We start from the raw sequence: 16511 nt of genomic DNA, 5'->3' as shown, positions 1-16511 counted from the left end.
AATAAGAAGGTGATAGGAGAAAACTTGAACAGAATGCCATGTTGAATTATTTTCAGCCTTTAGAAGTAACCAGAGAGTGAGGGATCACATTAGGTTGCTCTTATAATTTATGATGACTACATTTTTGTATATTCTCAACTGATGAGTAAGAGAAAATCCCAGTTACCGAATCACAGAATTTTTGTGTTGGAAGGGACATAGGGTTCTATTCCAACCTATACAATGAAACAAATCTCTGATAAAATACACCTGAAAAGTGATTGTTCAGTTTCAGTTTGAATGCCTCCATGGAGGGGAAAACCACCTCCTCCTGATGCCCACCCATTCCACTTGGGGATGGCTTTAATTGTGAAAAAAAAAAAGCCTAAATTGGCTTCTTTGCATCTTTTCCCCCTTTGCCCCCAATTCTGTCCCCTAGGACCAAACAGAACAAGATGAATCTCTTCTTTTCCATATGACAGCCCTTCAGATACTGAAGACAGTTATTTCTGTCCTGTGTCTTATCTTTTCAAGCCAACTTGCCAACTCGGAGACTTTATCCAACATTTAGGACCAAGCCCATGTCCCATTTCATTCATCAAACCTTCCCTGACAACTCCAGAGATTACTGATTTGTCCCATTTCTGATATATAAAGCAGGATTTTTACAACCAAAATCTTTAAATGAAATGCAAATTTTGTCTATGTAACAAAAAATAATTTGCTCCTTGGTTCAAGGTCCAGTTTTCTGATTTCTTCATATCCCTACTCAAATAACAGTGAGCTTCAACACCTCTCCTTTATATAGATTTAAATACTCTCCACTGTATTAACAATTTCTCCACGACTATAAAAAAGTTCTTCACAAATTATTGTGGCCGAAAAAGTCAGCCTCCTATGGACAATCTAAGTCTGTCTAAAAAGCCTCTCCAAACATCTGATCCTCAGATAAAAAGGTATAGTGATGGTTCCAAAAGTCCAGGGGAAGTTAAAAGCTATAAAAGTTTAAATTAAAACTGAAGGTAACTTCTAAAAGGTTTCAAAAACTGTACATAGCATTATATACAAGTCTTAAGCTATTAAAACTTAAAACTACATTAAGACTTTGGAATGCCAAGTAATAGCAAACCACCAGGCACAAACTAAAAATGTTTCTGGTGTGGTAGGTCTGCCAGAGTCATCCTTTGCTGGCATAGTTCTCCTCTGGATACGTACTGGCTGTGTGTCTTTCAGGAAGTTCCATAGCTTCTCAGTGCCCTCAGGATGCACTAAGATTATAAACTGCAGATGAAGAGCTCATCTGTATTGGCAGAGAGGGAGTTCCTCATAAGGAATTACCTATGCTTATGAAATCACAGGAATGGTAAAAAAAAAATGAGTAAATCACTATGCCAGATGCTGTAGATACAAAGACAGAAACAACAGTGTTTGCCCTCTGCGAGCTTATATTTTATATGAGACAGGAGGAAGATGCCATTATATACAATTAATTTAATGGTAAAATTAAATTGGGTAGGGCCTAAGGCATCTCTATCTAAAACAGTTAGAGGCACTACTACTGAATCTTGAAGCATTTGCTTTAATAGCTGAGAGAGGTCTTTCTTGCCTCCTTTATGCTGTAATCATGTCTATAAAACTTCTTATTTGTAGCATCAAAGTAAGTCACCTCTATATTTGCTTCAAGCTCCCCCCTCCCCCTGCACATACACACATTTTGTAGCTGTAGCAAAAAATTATCAGGGTTCTGATAGCTATAGGCAGGCCCTCCAGTATCACTTCTCCAACATCAGTAGACAGACAAAATTCAGGGTTAAAGTGAAGTCATTCTGGCATTAAACTTACAAGGCAAATATTTGTGGAAGAACTAATCTTTTCCTTACCTACAAACATCCAAAGAAAATTTTGTTACTCTATGCTGCTAATTGAGAAAAAAATCCATTGCATTTGTTTGTTTGCTTTCCAGATGGGAATCAATGTTGTGGACTCCGCTGTGTCTGGATTAGGTGGTTGTCCTTATGCGAAAGGTGCTTCTGGGAATGTAGCAACAGAGGATTTGCTATATATGCTGAATGGTCTGGGACTCAATACGGTATGTTGGTATAATGCATTCAAATAATATTCATGTATTCCATGAAGCTCCAGATCAGAAGATTTGTAAGAACTGAAAACCCATTCTAAGGTCAGGGTTTTATTTCACTCCTACAGTGTGCTGAAATTCAGAGATGAAAATCCAATATCAGAGATAGCTTTAAAATAACAACATAATTATAGCTCAGTCCTTGAGAACAGTATTACCTTACATTTGTTATAGCACTTTATACTTCAGTTTAAGAAACAGCATAGCATAGTGAATAGAGACTCAGTCCTGGAGTATGGAAAATATTTTTATCTCTGATATACAATGGCCAGGTGACCCTAGACAAGTCATTTAAAATTCAGTTCCACAGACAACTCTCTAAAACTCTGAAGTTGTAGGAAAGTTGCTGATCTGCCACAGTGTGGTAAAATTTCCTAATGGGGGATTCTTGAACCAATAAAATCATAGATCTACATTACCCCTCCTCCTAAATGCACCCCCAACTCCATGCATAAAAATAAGTTCTCCATGCATTTATCAAGTGCCTATTGTATGTCAGATACTGTACTAACTAGGCAGTGGGGTTATAAAGACAGAAATGAAATCAGTCAATAAACTTATTATTAAGTGCCTACTGTGTACAAGGCATTGTGCTAATGCTCTGGGGATATAAAAAAGAGGCAAAAGGTAGTCCCTGTCTTCAAGGAGATTACATTCTGTTAGAGGATAAATTTTTCAAAGTTCCCAAATTACATGCAATATTTTACTTGGTCTGACTTGATCCTCATGACAAGTTCAAGAGACTGATAATATAGATATTATTATTCTTTATTTATAAACAAGGAAATTAAGGTTTGGAGTAATTCAATGACAACTTTTTTTAAAAAAATCAACTATGAAAAAGGCAAAAGGTCATTAGATATTGATGCAAAACCATTTAAATGCCATAACATGTAATATACATTGGGTACTTGTTATGGATCAGAAATTTAGATTTAAAGATGAAAGGAACATCAAAGGGATCATCAAATTTAACACTTTTATTTAAAGACAGTTAGAATGCAAAATGGATAAAGAATTGGGCCTGGAGTCAGGAAGACCTGTGTTCAAATCTGGCTTCAGACACTTACTAGCTGTATGACCTTGGCCAAGTCTTTTAACCTTGGTTTGTCTCAGTTTCCACAACTGTAAAAAGGGGATAATAACAGTACCTAATTTGCAGAGTTGTTGTGAGGATCAAAAGAAATAATATTTGTAAAATGCTTAGCACAGTGCCTGGCACCAAATAGGTGCTATAAAATGCTTTTTCCCTTCCTCCCTCTCCCAGCCTTATTGATGAAGGAACTAAGGCCTAGAGAGGATACGTGACAAACCCTTGTTCACACAAGTAGTAAGTGACCGATCTGGGATACTAGCCTTGGTATTCTAACTCCAAATACAACTATTTCTCTACTTTATTGCACTGTATTCCAAGCCATAGTATCACAGATTTAGAGCTAGAAGGGACTCGAGAGGTCATCTAGACCATCTTCCTCATTTATAAAATGAAGAAAGTGAGACCTAGAGAAGTAAAATAACTGACTATCACACAGGTAGGAAGTGATGGAGGCTAGATTTCAGTCAGGATTTTTTTTTTTTTTTTTTGGTGAGGCAATTGGGGTTAAGTGACTTGCCCAGCTTCACACAGCTAGTAAGTGTCAAGTGTCTGTGTTCAGATTTGAACTCAGGTCCTCCTGAATCCAGGACCAGTACTCTATCCACTGCGCCACCTAGCCACCCCTTCAGTCAGGATATTTTGACTCCAACGGCAGCAGTCATTCCATGAGACCTCTCGACGTCTCAAAATGACTTGGTTATTATCTAGCTACAATGACTAGGTATGACATACTATTTAGAAAGTGAGTGGTTTAGCTTCCTACAAGGAGGAGTACAGATTGAATTGATTTCAGGAAGAAAAAAAGTTAAACATCTAAAACCTTAGAGTAAGAGGAGGCAATCGCAAAGTAGAGAGAAAAGCCCTGAATTTGGACTCAACAGACATGGGTTCAAAACATGGCTTTGCACTGTAAACTTAGGCAAATCATTTAACTTCTCTGGGCTTCAGTTTCCTTAGTTGTAAAATTAAAAGGACTCTGGTCATTAAAGTCCCATTCAACTCTGAATTCCAGGACATATCAGAATCACTTGGATCTCAAAAGCCCAAGTCTTGGCTTAGCAAGGCTGTCATGATCTGCCCTAGCTTTAAGCATAAACTCATTTGCTTTGTAAGACATTGCAATGATATTTCTCATGTTTAAGAAATGAAGGACTTAAAGGAAAGCTAGGTGTTTGGTGTTTTTTTTGTTGTTGTTGTTTGTTTGTTTTTTTTTTTAAGAATTATACTATTACTCTGAGAACCAAAATAATAACAGTTTAAGATTTGGTCTACTTGACATTTTAAGACCTACAAAAGGCTAAAAAGCTGCTAAAACGAAACTTTCCTTTGCCTGTATTTCAACAATCCAACTTAAATGTCTGTTACAAATGGAATTCTGAGGAGGTGATGAGAGGATCTGGTGGTCGATGAGGCTTTAAAAGTCTCCTGTGAGCACTTGTTGGAAGATAATTAAGAAATTTCAGTTGACACATGTAGCCAATCATACATTTCCTTTTAGCTTTTATGCAAACTAGAGTGTGCCCTGTACCCTAGGGAAAAGACATTTCTAATGTCCTAAGGACATTTCTGTGGCACAATGTGGTTTCCTGAAATAAGACACAACCTGAAGTAAGTTTTGATTCTGGTAACAGTTGTACAAAAAATGGCAATAATGAAAGTTATTTACATTTAATGGATTTTTGAAAATGTTTCCATAGCTGTTTTTTTAATAAAAAAGATAAGGGAACTTAAAATCAGTAACCTCCAAAAAGAAGTCTTTATATTGAAAACCAGTTTTCTGGTTAAAATGGAATATGACTAAGTAACTACACACACACACATATATACACATACACACATACACATACTCACATATACACATATATGTGTATATACATACATATATTATATATGTATGTACCTATGTATACACATGTGTGTATATTTTCACATATGTTGCTGTTGTTGTTTTCAGTTTTGCCTGACTCTTCATGACCCCATTTGTGGTTTTCTTAGGAAAGCTACTGGAGAGGTTTGCCATTTCCTTCTCCAGCTCATTGTTCAGATGAAAAAACTGAGGCAAACGCAGTTAAGTTACTTGTAGAAGGTCATAGAGAATATGTGTCTAAGGTCAGATTTGAACTTAGTTCTTCCTGACTCTAGCCCTGGCACTCTATCCACTGTACCACTTAAACCCACCCCCCACACACACACACACATGTAAATTTTTGAAAATGTCACTACTGTTTTGGAACACACCAGGGAGTATGTAGTTATATTTACCAAAAAAAGGTGTTAACACGCAGACATAAGAGCATTCCATAATTGTAAAGAAAGATCAAATAAATCCACTTTTAAGCTAAAGGAAGAAAGGGGGGGAAATATTAAGGACCTACTATGTCCCTGGCATTTTGCTAAGTGCTTTATAAATATTATCTCATTTTATCCTCATAGCAACTCTGGGAGGTGTTATTGCCATTTGACAGTTGACTAACCCAGGGTCACATAGCTTAGTAAGTATTTGAATCCAACCTCAGATACTATCTAGGTGACCCTAGACAAGTCACTTAACCTATATTACCTGTTTCTTCATCTGTAAAATGGAGATAACTAGGGGCAGCTAGGTGGCGCAGTGGATAGAGCACCGGCCTTGGAGTCAGGAGTACCTGAGTTCAAATCCAGCCTCAGACACTTAACACTTACTAGCTGTGTGACCCTGGGCAAGTCACTTGACCCCAATTGCCTCACTAAAAAAAAAAAAAAATGGAGATAACTAATAGCACCTACCTCTGAGAGTGTTTGTAAGCATAAATTGAGATAATATTTGTAAAGTACTTGGCACAGTGCCTGAAATATAGTAAATACTACTAAATGTTTGGCCCCTCCCCACTTCTCAAAGTAGTAATCTCTAACCCATTTTTAACTGAGACATTGGAACATAATTCTTTATAAGGATTAAGTAGTAGCTAATCCAGACCAGTGATAGCATGCCAATTTCAGCCTTCAAAACTCATTAGTTGGGGGCAGCTAGGTGGCACAGTGGATAAAGCACCAGCCTTGGATTCAGGAGGACCTGAGTTCAAATCCAGCCTCAGACACTTGACACTAGCTGTGTGACCCTGGGCAAGTAACTTCACCCTCATTTCCCCCCCCCCCCAAATCAATCAAACAAACAAACAAACAAAAACCTCCTTAGTGGTCTGTTATCAATAATTTTAACTAAATATGTTTATTGATTTTATCAGGTTTGGGAATTTCTGGTGTGGAAATGCTCTTCATAGTTGCAGATTGCCATTCTGTCTATAATTTATAATTTCATAAAGTTACTAGAGAACTGAATGGTTAAGTGGCTTTTCTATGAGCACAGAATCATGCGTCAGATTCAGATTCAACTTCTGTTAGCTAAGATCTCTGTTAGCTATGTACAATATAGTGCCTCTATACCACAAAATCACAATTTGAGGCCCACAAACTTTTCAAATGTATATTTTGAGAATTACTTTGATACAGTTGGTTTCCTTCCTGATCTTCTGTCTTTTATGCATTTAAGAATTCTAAGAAGAGGTCCAAAGGTTTCACCAGACTGATACAGGCCATGACACATAAACAAAAATCAAGAATCTCTGCCCTAACCCTTTTTTGGAGCATATCTGTAACTATTTTAACTCCATTTTCTTTTTAATTTAAAATATCAGTGGAGAATTTCTAGAAACTGACACATTAATTAGTTCTGTAATTTCTTTTTGACCTAAAAAATATTGCCTTCAAGCTTTTTTTTCTTTAAGTCTTTATCTTGCAAGAGTGAAGAGTTATTATGTTTTCATGTGCTGTTATCTTGAATCTGCTTCATCCTTGATCACTTGGGTTGTCTTTGTGTCTGTTCTAAGTCTGTTGGGCCTTTTATTGAGTTTGTCAGTACATATAATATTTATATTGTGTCTGACCCACAATATAAATATTATATGGTTTAATAAAAACATTTAGGATTTATAGGCCTCATGATAATTTATAGGTGATGATCATGAGTATGATGGACTTAAACCCAGTAAGATACAGGATAGAATTCCAATTCAAACACTTACTAGGTGGGTGACCTTAGGTGAGTCACTTTATTCCTCTGATCTGGTGTCTTCTTCTTTAAAAGAGGGATAATAATAGTACCTACTTCACCAGATTATTGTGACTATCAAATGAGATAATGCAGATAAAATATGTTTTGAAAATCTCTGATAATAGCTGACATTCATATATCACTTTAAGGCCTACAAAGTGCTTGATATATATTATCTTATTTGATCTTTAGAACAGCCCCTTGAGGACTATCATCCCTACTTCACCAATTTGGAAACTGAGGTCAAAGAGGAGAAGTACTTTGACAGAGTGGCACAGCTTTTAAGTGTTTGAGGGAGGATTCAAACTTAAATTTTCTTGAAACTGAATCTTGCTCATATTTACTTTACTATATTACCTTAAAATGTTATATAAAATTAAGTTGCTACTATTATTATTAAGGAGAACAAATCAAAACAGTAATACTGTGTTCCATGAGGAAAATTAAATATGAAATATTTAGTTTTAGAACAATGAATTTAGCACTGGATAGTTATTGAACCAGATAGAAATAGTAGAGACAACTAGGTGGCATAGTGGATAGACTACTGGACCTAGAGTCAGAAAGATCTGAATTCCATTCTGGCTTCAGACACTTACTAGCAAGTGGGTCAGTGACCCTAGGCAAGTCATTTACCCTCTGTCTGCTTCAATTTCCCCATCTGTAAAAATGGGAATCCTAAGAACACCAATTTGTCACAGTTGTTGTGATGATAAGATTAGATATTTGTAAAGCACTTTGCCAACCTTAAAGCTTTTTAAAAATATTACCTAGTAACACTACTAATGACCTTTCACTATCTCATTTCTCTCTTTTCTTCTTTCTCATTTTTCCACTGACCAGGGAGTGAATCTTTACAAAGTGATGGAAGCTGGGAACTTTATTTGTAGAGCTATAAATAAGACAACAAATTCTAAAGTAGCACAGGCCTCGTTCAGTGTTTGACATGAATGAACTTGGGTTATGAAATTTGAAGCTCTATCTCATCTGAAAAAAACATTACAGTCATTTTATTTGGAAATGTGAAATGATGGACAGAAGTGGAACCAGGCTCTTAGAAAGAAATTGTGTACTCAAAGCATAGCATGGATAACAGGTAAAGAGAAGGACTTGTGGATAAATAATAAAACAATTCAGTGAATAAACATCTTAGAACTTAGAGAATGTCATATATTGCCATGACAGAAATAAATTTTTTTAATTCACTTAAAAATTGACTACAGATTTTCCCAATATTGAATACTTGGTTAATACTTAATCAAGTTGGTTCAACACAGCATACATATTTTCAGTAGTTTATGAGATTCCACATAGTGTGTGGCCCTGATATTATACATTTTGCTCCTGGATCTCAACTTTCTTTTTGCCAAGTCAGTTAAGTTATGAACAAAGAGCCAAATCTCAATATGACCCTAAGTAATTTTAGCAATAAGACTTTTGTATTTCAACTATAGTTAACATCTGTTAACTATTTGAATGACTTTATCTTGTTCCAAGAGGCTGTGGTCAATGGCAACATGCCATATCCTGGGAACATATTAGGACCTCCCATATTTGTTATATGCATCCAGTTCAGTTCACCATGCTTCCCTTTTCATCAGTTACAGTACAAACTAATGGACTCTTACTCAACAGTAAAGAAATTGGAGGTAGGGTTTCCATCCCATTTACTTCATACCATAAAAGAAAATGATTCTGGCTCTACTTTTAGCACATCCTATTTTCACCTTTTTTTTTTCAGATTCCATATTACCCTTGTAACTCTAATTGTGATTGCAATGCTATTAAGGACAATCCTAAATGCATGGACAATGCCTTTCTTCCTCATTCTATAGTTAAGTTAAGCCATCATACAATCGGGTTATATAGTTTTAGTATTGTACTTAATGTTGAACTTGATGAAATTCTTGCTTATTGTAAGATCAAGAGGGAAAAAATGTCACATAGAAAATCCTTACTGAAATGGCCCAGGACATTGCATCAGAGATGAGCAATGAGAAATACCGTGTTAAGAATAACATTTCAGTAACCTATGCAAATCATGTGCAGAAAATGTAATATTTCACTCTGAAATGTCAGTTCCCTTATTTATGTAGACTTCTTCAATAATACCTGATGATATTATCTTTTGAATAAATTGAATAATGATTCAAATATGAAAATGAGCATTGTGTGCTTTCTATCAATATTCATCAACTCTCTTAAAATATATATATTTTTAAATCAAGGTAATAAAGAGAGGTGCTGATTATAACTAAGGTGAGCTTAATAACAATAGCATGAATAATAAATCTTATAAATGAAGCATTCTGGGAGTTGGCAAAACCAAAGTAGCTATCAGAAAAAGGGATCAACTCACCTGGTAGTGGAGCCATAGTGAAGGAGCCTGATACTTCTACCCAAAAGCTGTTTTGTCACCCAAAATTGTAGCTCAGTTTCTTTCATTGAAAAAGCATTCAATGATAATGTTAAGGGTGTTTGTTTTCTTTCCCATCTCTCTAGTCCCCAAATGTATTCCTAGGCACGATCCTGCCCTTGTATCCCTTGTTACTTAACTCTCAAACCAAAATAAAAATCTCTATACTCATCAGGAAATACTAATGTCACATGAGCCTCTGGATAAAGAGAAAAGAAGGTACTAGATCCAGTGAAGAAACAGTTCCTAAGATTTTGGACTCTAAGAAACTGGTTTCCATTTTTTAAATTACTGGCTCCTTGCATGGTGCCTAACATAAAGAAGGTGCTTAATCCATGCTTTCTGAAATAAATTTAATGTTAGAAATTATCAAGTCCAAATCTTTCAGTAAGTAGAGGAAAAAAGAGAGGCCCAGAGATGTTAAGGGGCCTAGAACTTAAACCTCGGTTATTTGACCACACATCTAGGGCTTTTCCCCCTATAACCTATTGCTTCTTTTTGAAGTTCTGATTTTCTCTATCACCAGTGGAGGCTGTTGAGTTCCCTGCATTGTCTGTTGGTCTGAAACACAGAACCCTCCTCTGATACACAAAACATTAGATGTATTGCTAATAAAATATTTAGCACTTATATGTCATTTTAGAGCTTACAGAAGTTGTCTCATTTTATGCTCACAGTAACCCTGGGAGGAAGACGCTGTTATTATTATTATTATTATTATTATTATTATTATTATTATTATTATTATTATTATTATTTCCATTTTACAGATGAGGAAACTAATGCTGTTGAAGTGTAAGTGTTGAAGTAATTTATCTGGGGTCATACAGCTAGTAAGTACAAGAAGTCAGATTTTTCTGACTACAAGTCAGAACTCTATCCACTATAGACAGAAAACAAAAATTCTGTGAAATATTTTATCTGATACCCATAGAATCTCTAACCTAAAAAAGAGTTGAAGTCAATAAAGATCTTTACCTTCTGAATTACAAAAAAAAAAAAATGAATAACTGGAAGGAACTGCTGAGTTCCTTTTTGTTACACTGCTATGTATCCCATCTACAACATCTTGGACAAGTGTCACTCTAACCTCTACTCAAAGGTCTCCAGTAATGAGAAACCTATGACCTCCTTGGACAGATCTAACTAAGGGTAAAGAAAAATTTCCCTTCATAGAACTTAAATCTGACTCTCTCCAACTTCCACCTATCATTTCTGGTTCTTCCTTCTGAGGACAAGCTGCACAAGTTTACTTCTTTTTCCAAATGATAATCTTTTAAATATCTGACAGCTATTGAGAATTACATAACCCTCCACACCTCCCATTCCTATCTGAAAGAACAGTTTATTTGTTCAGAGAGGAACTTCTTTTTATATGTCAAAGTAATATATATATATATATATATATAGAGAGAGAGAGAGAGAGAGAGAGAGAGAGAGAGCTTTTTGAAGAGAAGAGGAATATATTTAGATTTTGAAGAGATTACAAAAATCATTTAAGCTGCCCTGTAACTGAGTTGTCCTGATTGGTTGTTGTTGTTCAGTCGTGTCTGACTCTTTGTGACCCCATGGACTATACTGTCCATGGGATTTTCTTGGTAAAAAGAAATAAAGTAGTTTACCATTTCCTTCTCTGTTGGATTAAGGCAAATAGGGGTAAAGTGACTTACCCAAGGTCACATAGCTATTATATGTCTGAGGCTACATTTGAACTCAGGTATGTTTGACTCAATGCCCAGCACTATCTGCTGAGTCATCTAATTGCTTCCAGGGCAAACAGCAGTTAAGTGACTTGCCCAAGTGGCTGAGGCCAGATTTGAACTCAGATCTTCCTGATTCCAGGCCCTGTGCTCTATCCACTGAACCATCTAACAGCTCCTCTCCTGATTGGTAGATAAATACAAATACACCTAACCCACTATATCTAGCTAACCCCAGAATATGCTTCACTTCCCATCTAACTATCCACCAGGACACCAAGGCTCATCCAGTTTAAACAACTTGCTATCTATACTAACATTACATGGATATTTCCATTCTCCCTCCCCTCCCTTCCAGCCTATCTCCACTACCTGGCTTCCCATTCTCATATTCATGCTCTTGATTAACAATCAAAGTAATATTACTTTTGCTGCAGGGAGAGTCAAGCCCATCTACTGCCCTATAATTTTACTCACAATCACTATGACTACCTAGACTAAAATTCCATTCCCTGGCTATCAATTCCATATATCTGCTGTGTCCCTGTATTAGAATATAAGCTCTTTGAGGGCAAGGACTGTCTCAATTTTGCCTTTATCCCCAGAACAAGGGATAATGCCTAGAAGAGAGTAGGTGATTAATAATTATATATATATGTACATATATATATATATATACACACAGTGCTTTAAATAAATTTCTAACATTTAGTACTATTTTAATTACATGTATATTATTAATGCTTTAGAAATATGATTTTATAGGTATCTGGTGTTTATTCCCCTCCATCTTTAAATTTCCCCATGTATCACTCCCCTCCCCATTCTAAAGTGCTATAACAAAGATTTTTTTTGCATAGTGCTTGAATATTTGCAAAGTGATTATGATGATGATGAATATCATTAAGATATCATGCTTTATAGATGTTATCTCATTTGAGCACAACAACCTTGTGGATTAGAGCTATTATTATCTATTAGAAATCTGAGGCTCAGAGAGGTTAAATAACTTGCCCAGGGTCACACAGCTTGTAAGCATCTGAGGCAGGATTTTATACTCAGGTTTTCTTTAGTACAAGTAATGTATTCACTGTGCCTGCTAGCTTCTTCTATTTCTTTTGATTCTCATAACAACCCTGTGAGATAAGAGTGCTATTCAAAAGTAAGGAAATTCATGCTCAGAAAGTTTAAGTGATTAGAGTGATAAAATAATGGGATTTGGCAGATTCCCAAGGGCCCCACCTGAAGATTGATTTAGAATTGTTTGAATTGGGTGAGACTGAGAAACTGACTGAGTATCTACTTAAGAATGATTAATTTGAGACCATGCCTGACTAGCCCTGAGTAGGGTGTTGTTCTCAGAGGCTGTGGACTACTGACATTAGCGGGAGACAACCCTCAACCAATCAGCTTGAAAGACCAAATTAGGAAGGTGATGCTCACTCACTGAATTGGTTTCTTTTCATTCAGAATTGGTTTGGTGGCAACAGAAATGGAGAAAAGGAGGGGTCCCTCTTTCTGTCCAGGACTTTGGCGTGGTGAGGGACTTCACATGGACTGCTAGCAAAAGCAAGGGTTTCTCTCTGGCTATACTGACTCTCTCTTCACTAACTTCTAATACACTTTAATAAATCCTTAAAAGCCTAAACTCTTACTGAATTTATCAGTGATTTTAGCCAGCTTCCCCAAAAAAACTGGGGGAGGGGAGCAGGTTAGGACAAACATTTAGATTTTAAACATCATAGTTGTCTGCTATTCAACAGTTCATAAGTATCTGCAGTAGCATTTGAACACAGGTTTCTTTCTCAGAGTTGGCTCTCTTCCCATTATAAAAACTAATTGTAGTGAAGTAAACTAAGACTTTCTTAAGTTAGGAATCACTGTTTCCATAATTATTACTATAATTAACCTACTTTATTCAATCCCCATCAGACCTCATCTGTATGATATATTCAGTTCTTGGTGCAGAGTTTTATGAGGGATATTAACACATTGAAACACATCTGGGGGGAGGGGAAGAATGAAAGAAGATTGAAAACCACATTATGTGAGAATTGGTTGAAAAGAATTAGGGAATTAGCTTGGGGAAAAAGGAGAAGATAATAGAGTATATGATCAGACATGAGCAGGGACTATCCTTTGCTCTCCTCACACAATGCCTGCCACACAGTAGGTGTCTAATAAATGTTTATTGATTAATTTTTTTCCCTGACAGAATGTTATAGATTGATTACATGTCTGTACATCAGTCTCAACTAACTCTTTTTTTAGCACCAGTGTCAGATGGATTCACATCTTCATCTCATTGGATGCTTGCTTCTCTGAGCTGGTTGGTGCTTCATAAAGGTCTATTTACCATAACCTAAGGATATAGATGCCCAGTAGAATCAGCTTCTAGTCTATCTCCATTTGACATGCATATTCTACAAAGGAACACCGTGTTATATTATATCAGTATGATGATATAACATCTCTCTCACACACATGCATATGCACATGCATACACACACACACACACACACACACACACACACGCACACACAAATACCCGTAGGCCATGCAGACAATGATTCAGAGTCACCACTGAATACATTCTTTCCCCATTATCTTGGTCCATGCCATGTATTATCTTCATTAAGCCATGAATTTGAGCTATATTCTTCTGCATTCCAATATGACCTAAGCTCTTCATGCTATGCGGGAGAATAAATCCCCAAAAGTGCTATCATCATATATGTGTGGAAGTCCCTTTACAGCCATCTTCGAGGTTTCCACCTCTTTGTCACTTAAGCAGGTTGTTTAGCCTCCTTCAAGCTCCCAAGAAAACCTTCAAACTCATAGGTACTTCAGCAGGCTGCAGGCATATTAAGGAAAATCCATTAGACTTCCCCTACCCCCACCCCCAACTTTGTTCGCAATTGCCTGTTTTCCTCTCAAAACTCAGCCCAGTTTTGTTTTTTTGTTTTTTGTTTTTTTACTTTGGGTTTTCACTAGTCTCCCAAAGGCAGTAAAACAAAGTTGATATTTAATTTTTTTTTTTTTAAGATATCCTGGGGGAAGCTAGGTGGCGCAACAGATAAAGCACTGGCTCTGGATTAAGGAGGATTTGAGTTCAAATGTGGCCACAGACACTTGACACTTACTAGCTGTGTGACCCTTGCAAGTCACTTAACCCTCATTGTCCCACAAAATAAAAGATATCCCTCTGGTCACTAGGCGTTTAACTCTATCTTTAGCATTTCATGGCAAAATGCAAGCGTAGGTTAAAAGGTTCTATCTGGTCGGAAGGATGCTTTGTACATCAAATACATGAGGCTAAAGAAAAAAAATCTGTAATTTAGGGTAGAATTAAGGATTTGCAACATTTGTATTTTCAAAATAAGATTCAATTAACATATAAAATAGTCAGATTTTAGGTTTCTTTTTAAAAATTTAATGAATAAAAGTTGTGCCTTACATACTTAAGTATTCTTTTTTTTACATGTACTTGGTGTACACCCTAAAGATATATTTTGTGAATGCCTAAGGAGGAATAGCAAGAAAGTCACTTTGGCTCAATTGAAGATTATATGAAGGAAAATAATGGATAATAGAACTGAAAATGTAAATGGGAGTGAAGTTGGGAATTAAATTTCAACAACCTTTACGTGCTTACTATGTGCCAGGTACAGAGCTAAGAGCTAATTAAACAAAGTTAAAACAAAAATAACCATGACTCTTTCCCTCAAGGACCTCACATTCAAATGGGGGAAACAATAAGGAAAAATATTCCACAAGATATTTCCAGGATACGTACAAGGTAATATTGAAGGGAAGTCACTAGCAGTGCTGGGAGGCCAGAAAAAAAACATTTTCTTGTGGAAGGAATAATTTGAGTTAAATCTTGAAGAAAGGCAGGGATGTTAGGAGGTAGAAGTGAGGAGGGAGAGTATTGCAAGCATATTCGGACAGCTAGTGAAGAGGCAAAGAGACTGGAGATGGATTGGACTTTTTCAGGAACAGCAAGTAAGTGTAGCAAGAGCAGTAAAGCTAGATCTTAAAATATGAGTAGGGGAGTAAAATGTAAGGACACTATAAAGGTAGGAAGCATCCTGGTCATGAAGAGCAAAACAGAAGATTTTGTTGTTGTTCCATAAATTCCTAGGGAGCTACTGAAGCCTCTGGAGTAGGTAAATGAGATAATCAGACTTGTACTTTGGGAATATCACTAGGCATGTAGTGTTACACTACACAGAAGAGAAAAATTGAAGTAGGAATCTCAACAAAGAAGCATCTTCTGGGAATTGTGGACAGCTGCTGGAAGAGTGATGATGGAAAGCAACAACTGACACCATATTGAGGAAGTAGTTAAGCCACATGCTGTTGAGCTACAAGAGGAGATGCCTGATGATGTCTCAACTTTGTTTATGTCTTGCAATGAATGAGGCTCTGTGTAAGTTCTGTTCATTGGCATGAGGTATTATATTCTAAGATGTCTGTTATGAGTTCTTATTCTTTGACTTCTGAATAAAAATACAAACAAACAAAAAACTTTTTCTTAAATATTGAGAATGGTGTACTCTCCTAAGGGGAGCTGGTGACAACACACTGAGTGGTCTTGTACAATGAGGTTCCCAAGTTTCTTTGTTTTCTGGATGGAGACACTGTCAGAGAGGGGTGAAAAATCTTTATTCTACTCATTCATTCATATAATTTGGGAACTTCTGTTATAAGGATTGCAATGGTCAAAGAATAGCAAGGTTATAATCAAAATCTCAATTTTCTTTTTATGTCTAAATACCTGAATTATAACCTTGCAGATGTCTATAGTTTAGGAGAGGGGGCAGCTAGGTGGCGCAGTGGATAAAGCACCAGCCCTGGATTCAGGAGGGCCTGAGTTCAAATGTGGCCTCAGACACTTAACACCTCCCAGCTGTGTGACCCTGGGCAAGTCACTTAACCCTCATTGCCCTGAAAAAAGATAAATAAATAAATATAAAATAAATAAATAAATAAGCAAGCAAGCAAACAAACAAACAAATAAATAAATATAGTTTAGGAGGCTTTGTTTAGGCTTCAGGCACAACGATGGATGAAACCAGATCCAGCAGTTG

General features: G+C 36.4%; 1 protein-coding gene across 2 annotated transcripts in view; it reads left to right on the top strand.

Annotated features, from left to right (window-relative positions):
* HMGCLL1 (3-hydroxymethyl-3-methylglutaryl-CoA lyase like 1) overlaps positions 1-15858 on the top strand; it is a 258337-nt gene extending 242479 nt beyond the window's left edge. The window contains exons 8-9 of one of the 2 annotated variants that reach the window (XM_043964527.1): positions 1943-2068; positions 15630-15858. In XM_043964527.1, the coding sequence (XP_043820462.1) occupies positions 1943-2068; positions 15630-15671 (168 nt within the window). In that variant the 3' untranslated portion in view covers positions 15672-15858. Of the gene's footprint in view, positions 1-1942; positions 2069-8145; positions 9415-15629 lie in introns of those variants that run through there. The other variant, XM_043964526.1, reaches the window with a different exon arrangement.
* Positions 15859-16511: the final 653 nt, after the last annotated feature.

Source organism: Dromiciops gliroides, chromosome 4, assembly GCF_019393635.1.
Source record: "Dromiciops gliroides isolate mDroGli1 chromosome 4, mDroGli1.pri, whole genome shotgun sequence".
NCBI classification, from domain to species: Eukaryota; Metazoa; Chordata; class Mammalia; order Microbiotheria; family Microbiotheriidae; genus Dromiciops; species Dromiciops gliroides.
The sequence above is the reverse complement of the archived record's forward strand: the minus strand, read 5'-3'. Positions and strand labels throughout refer to the sequence as shown.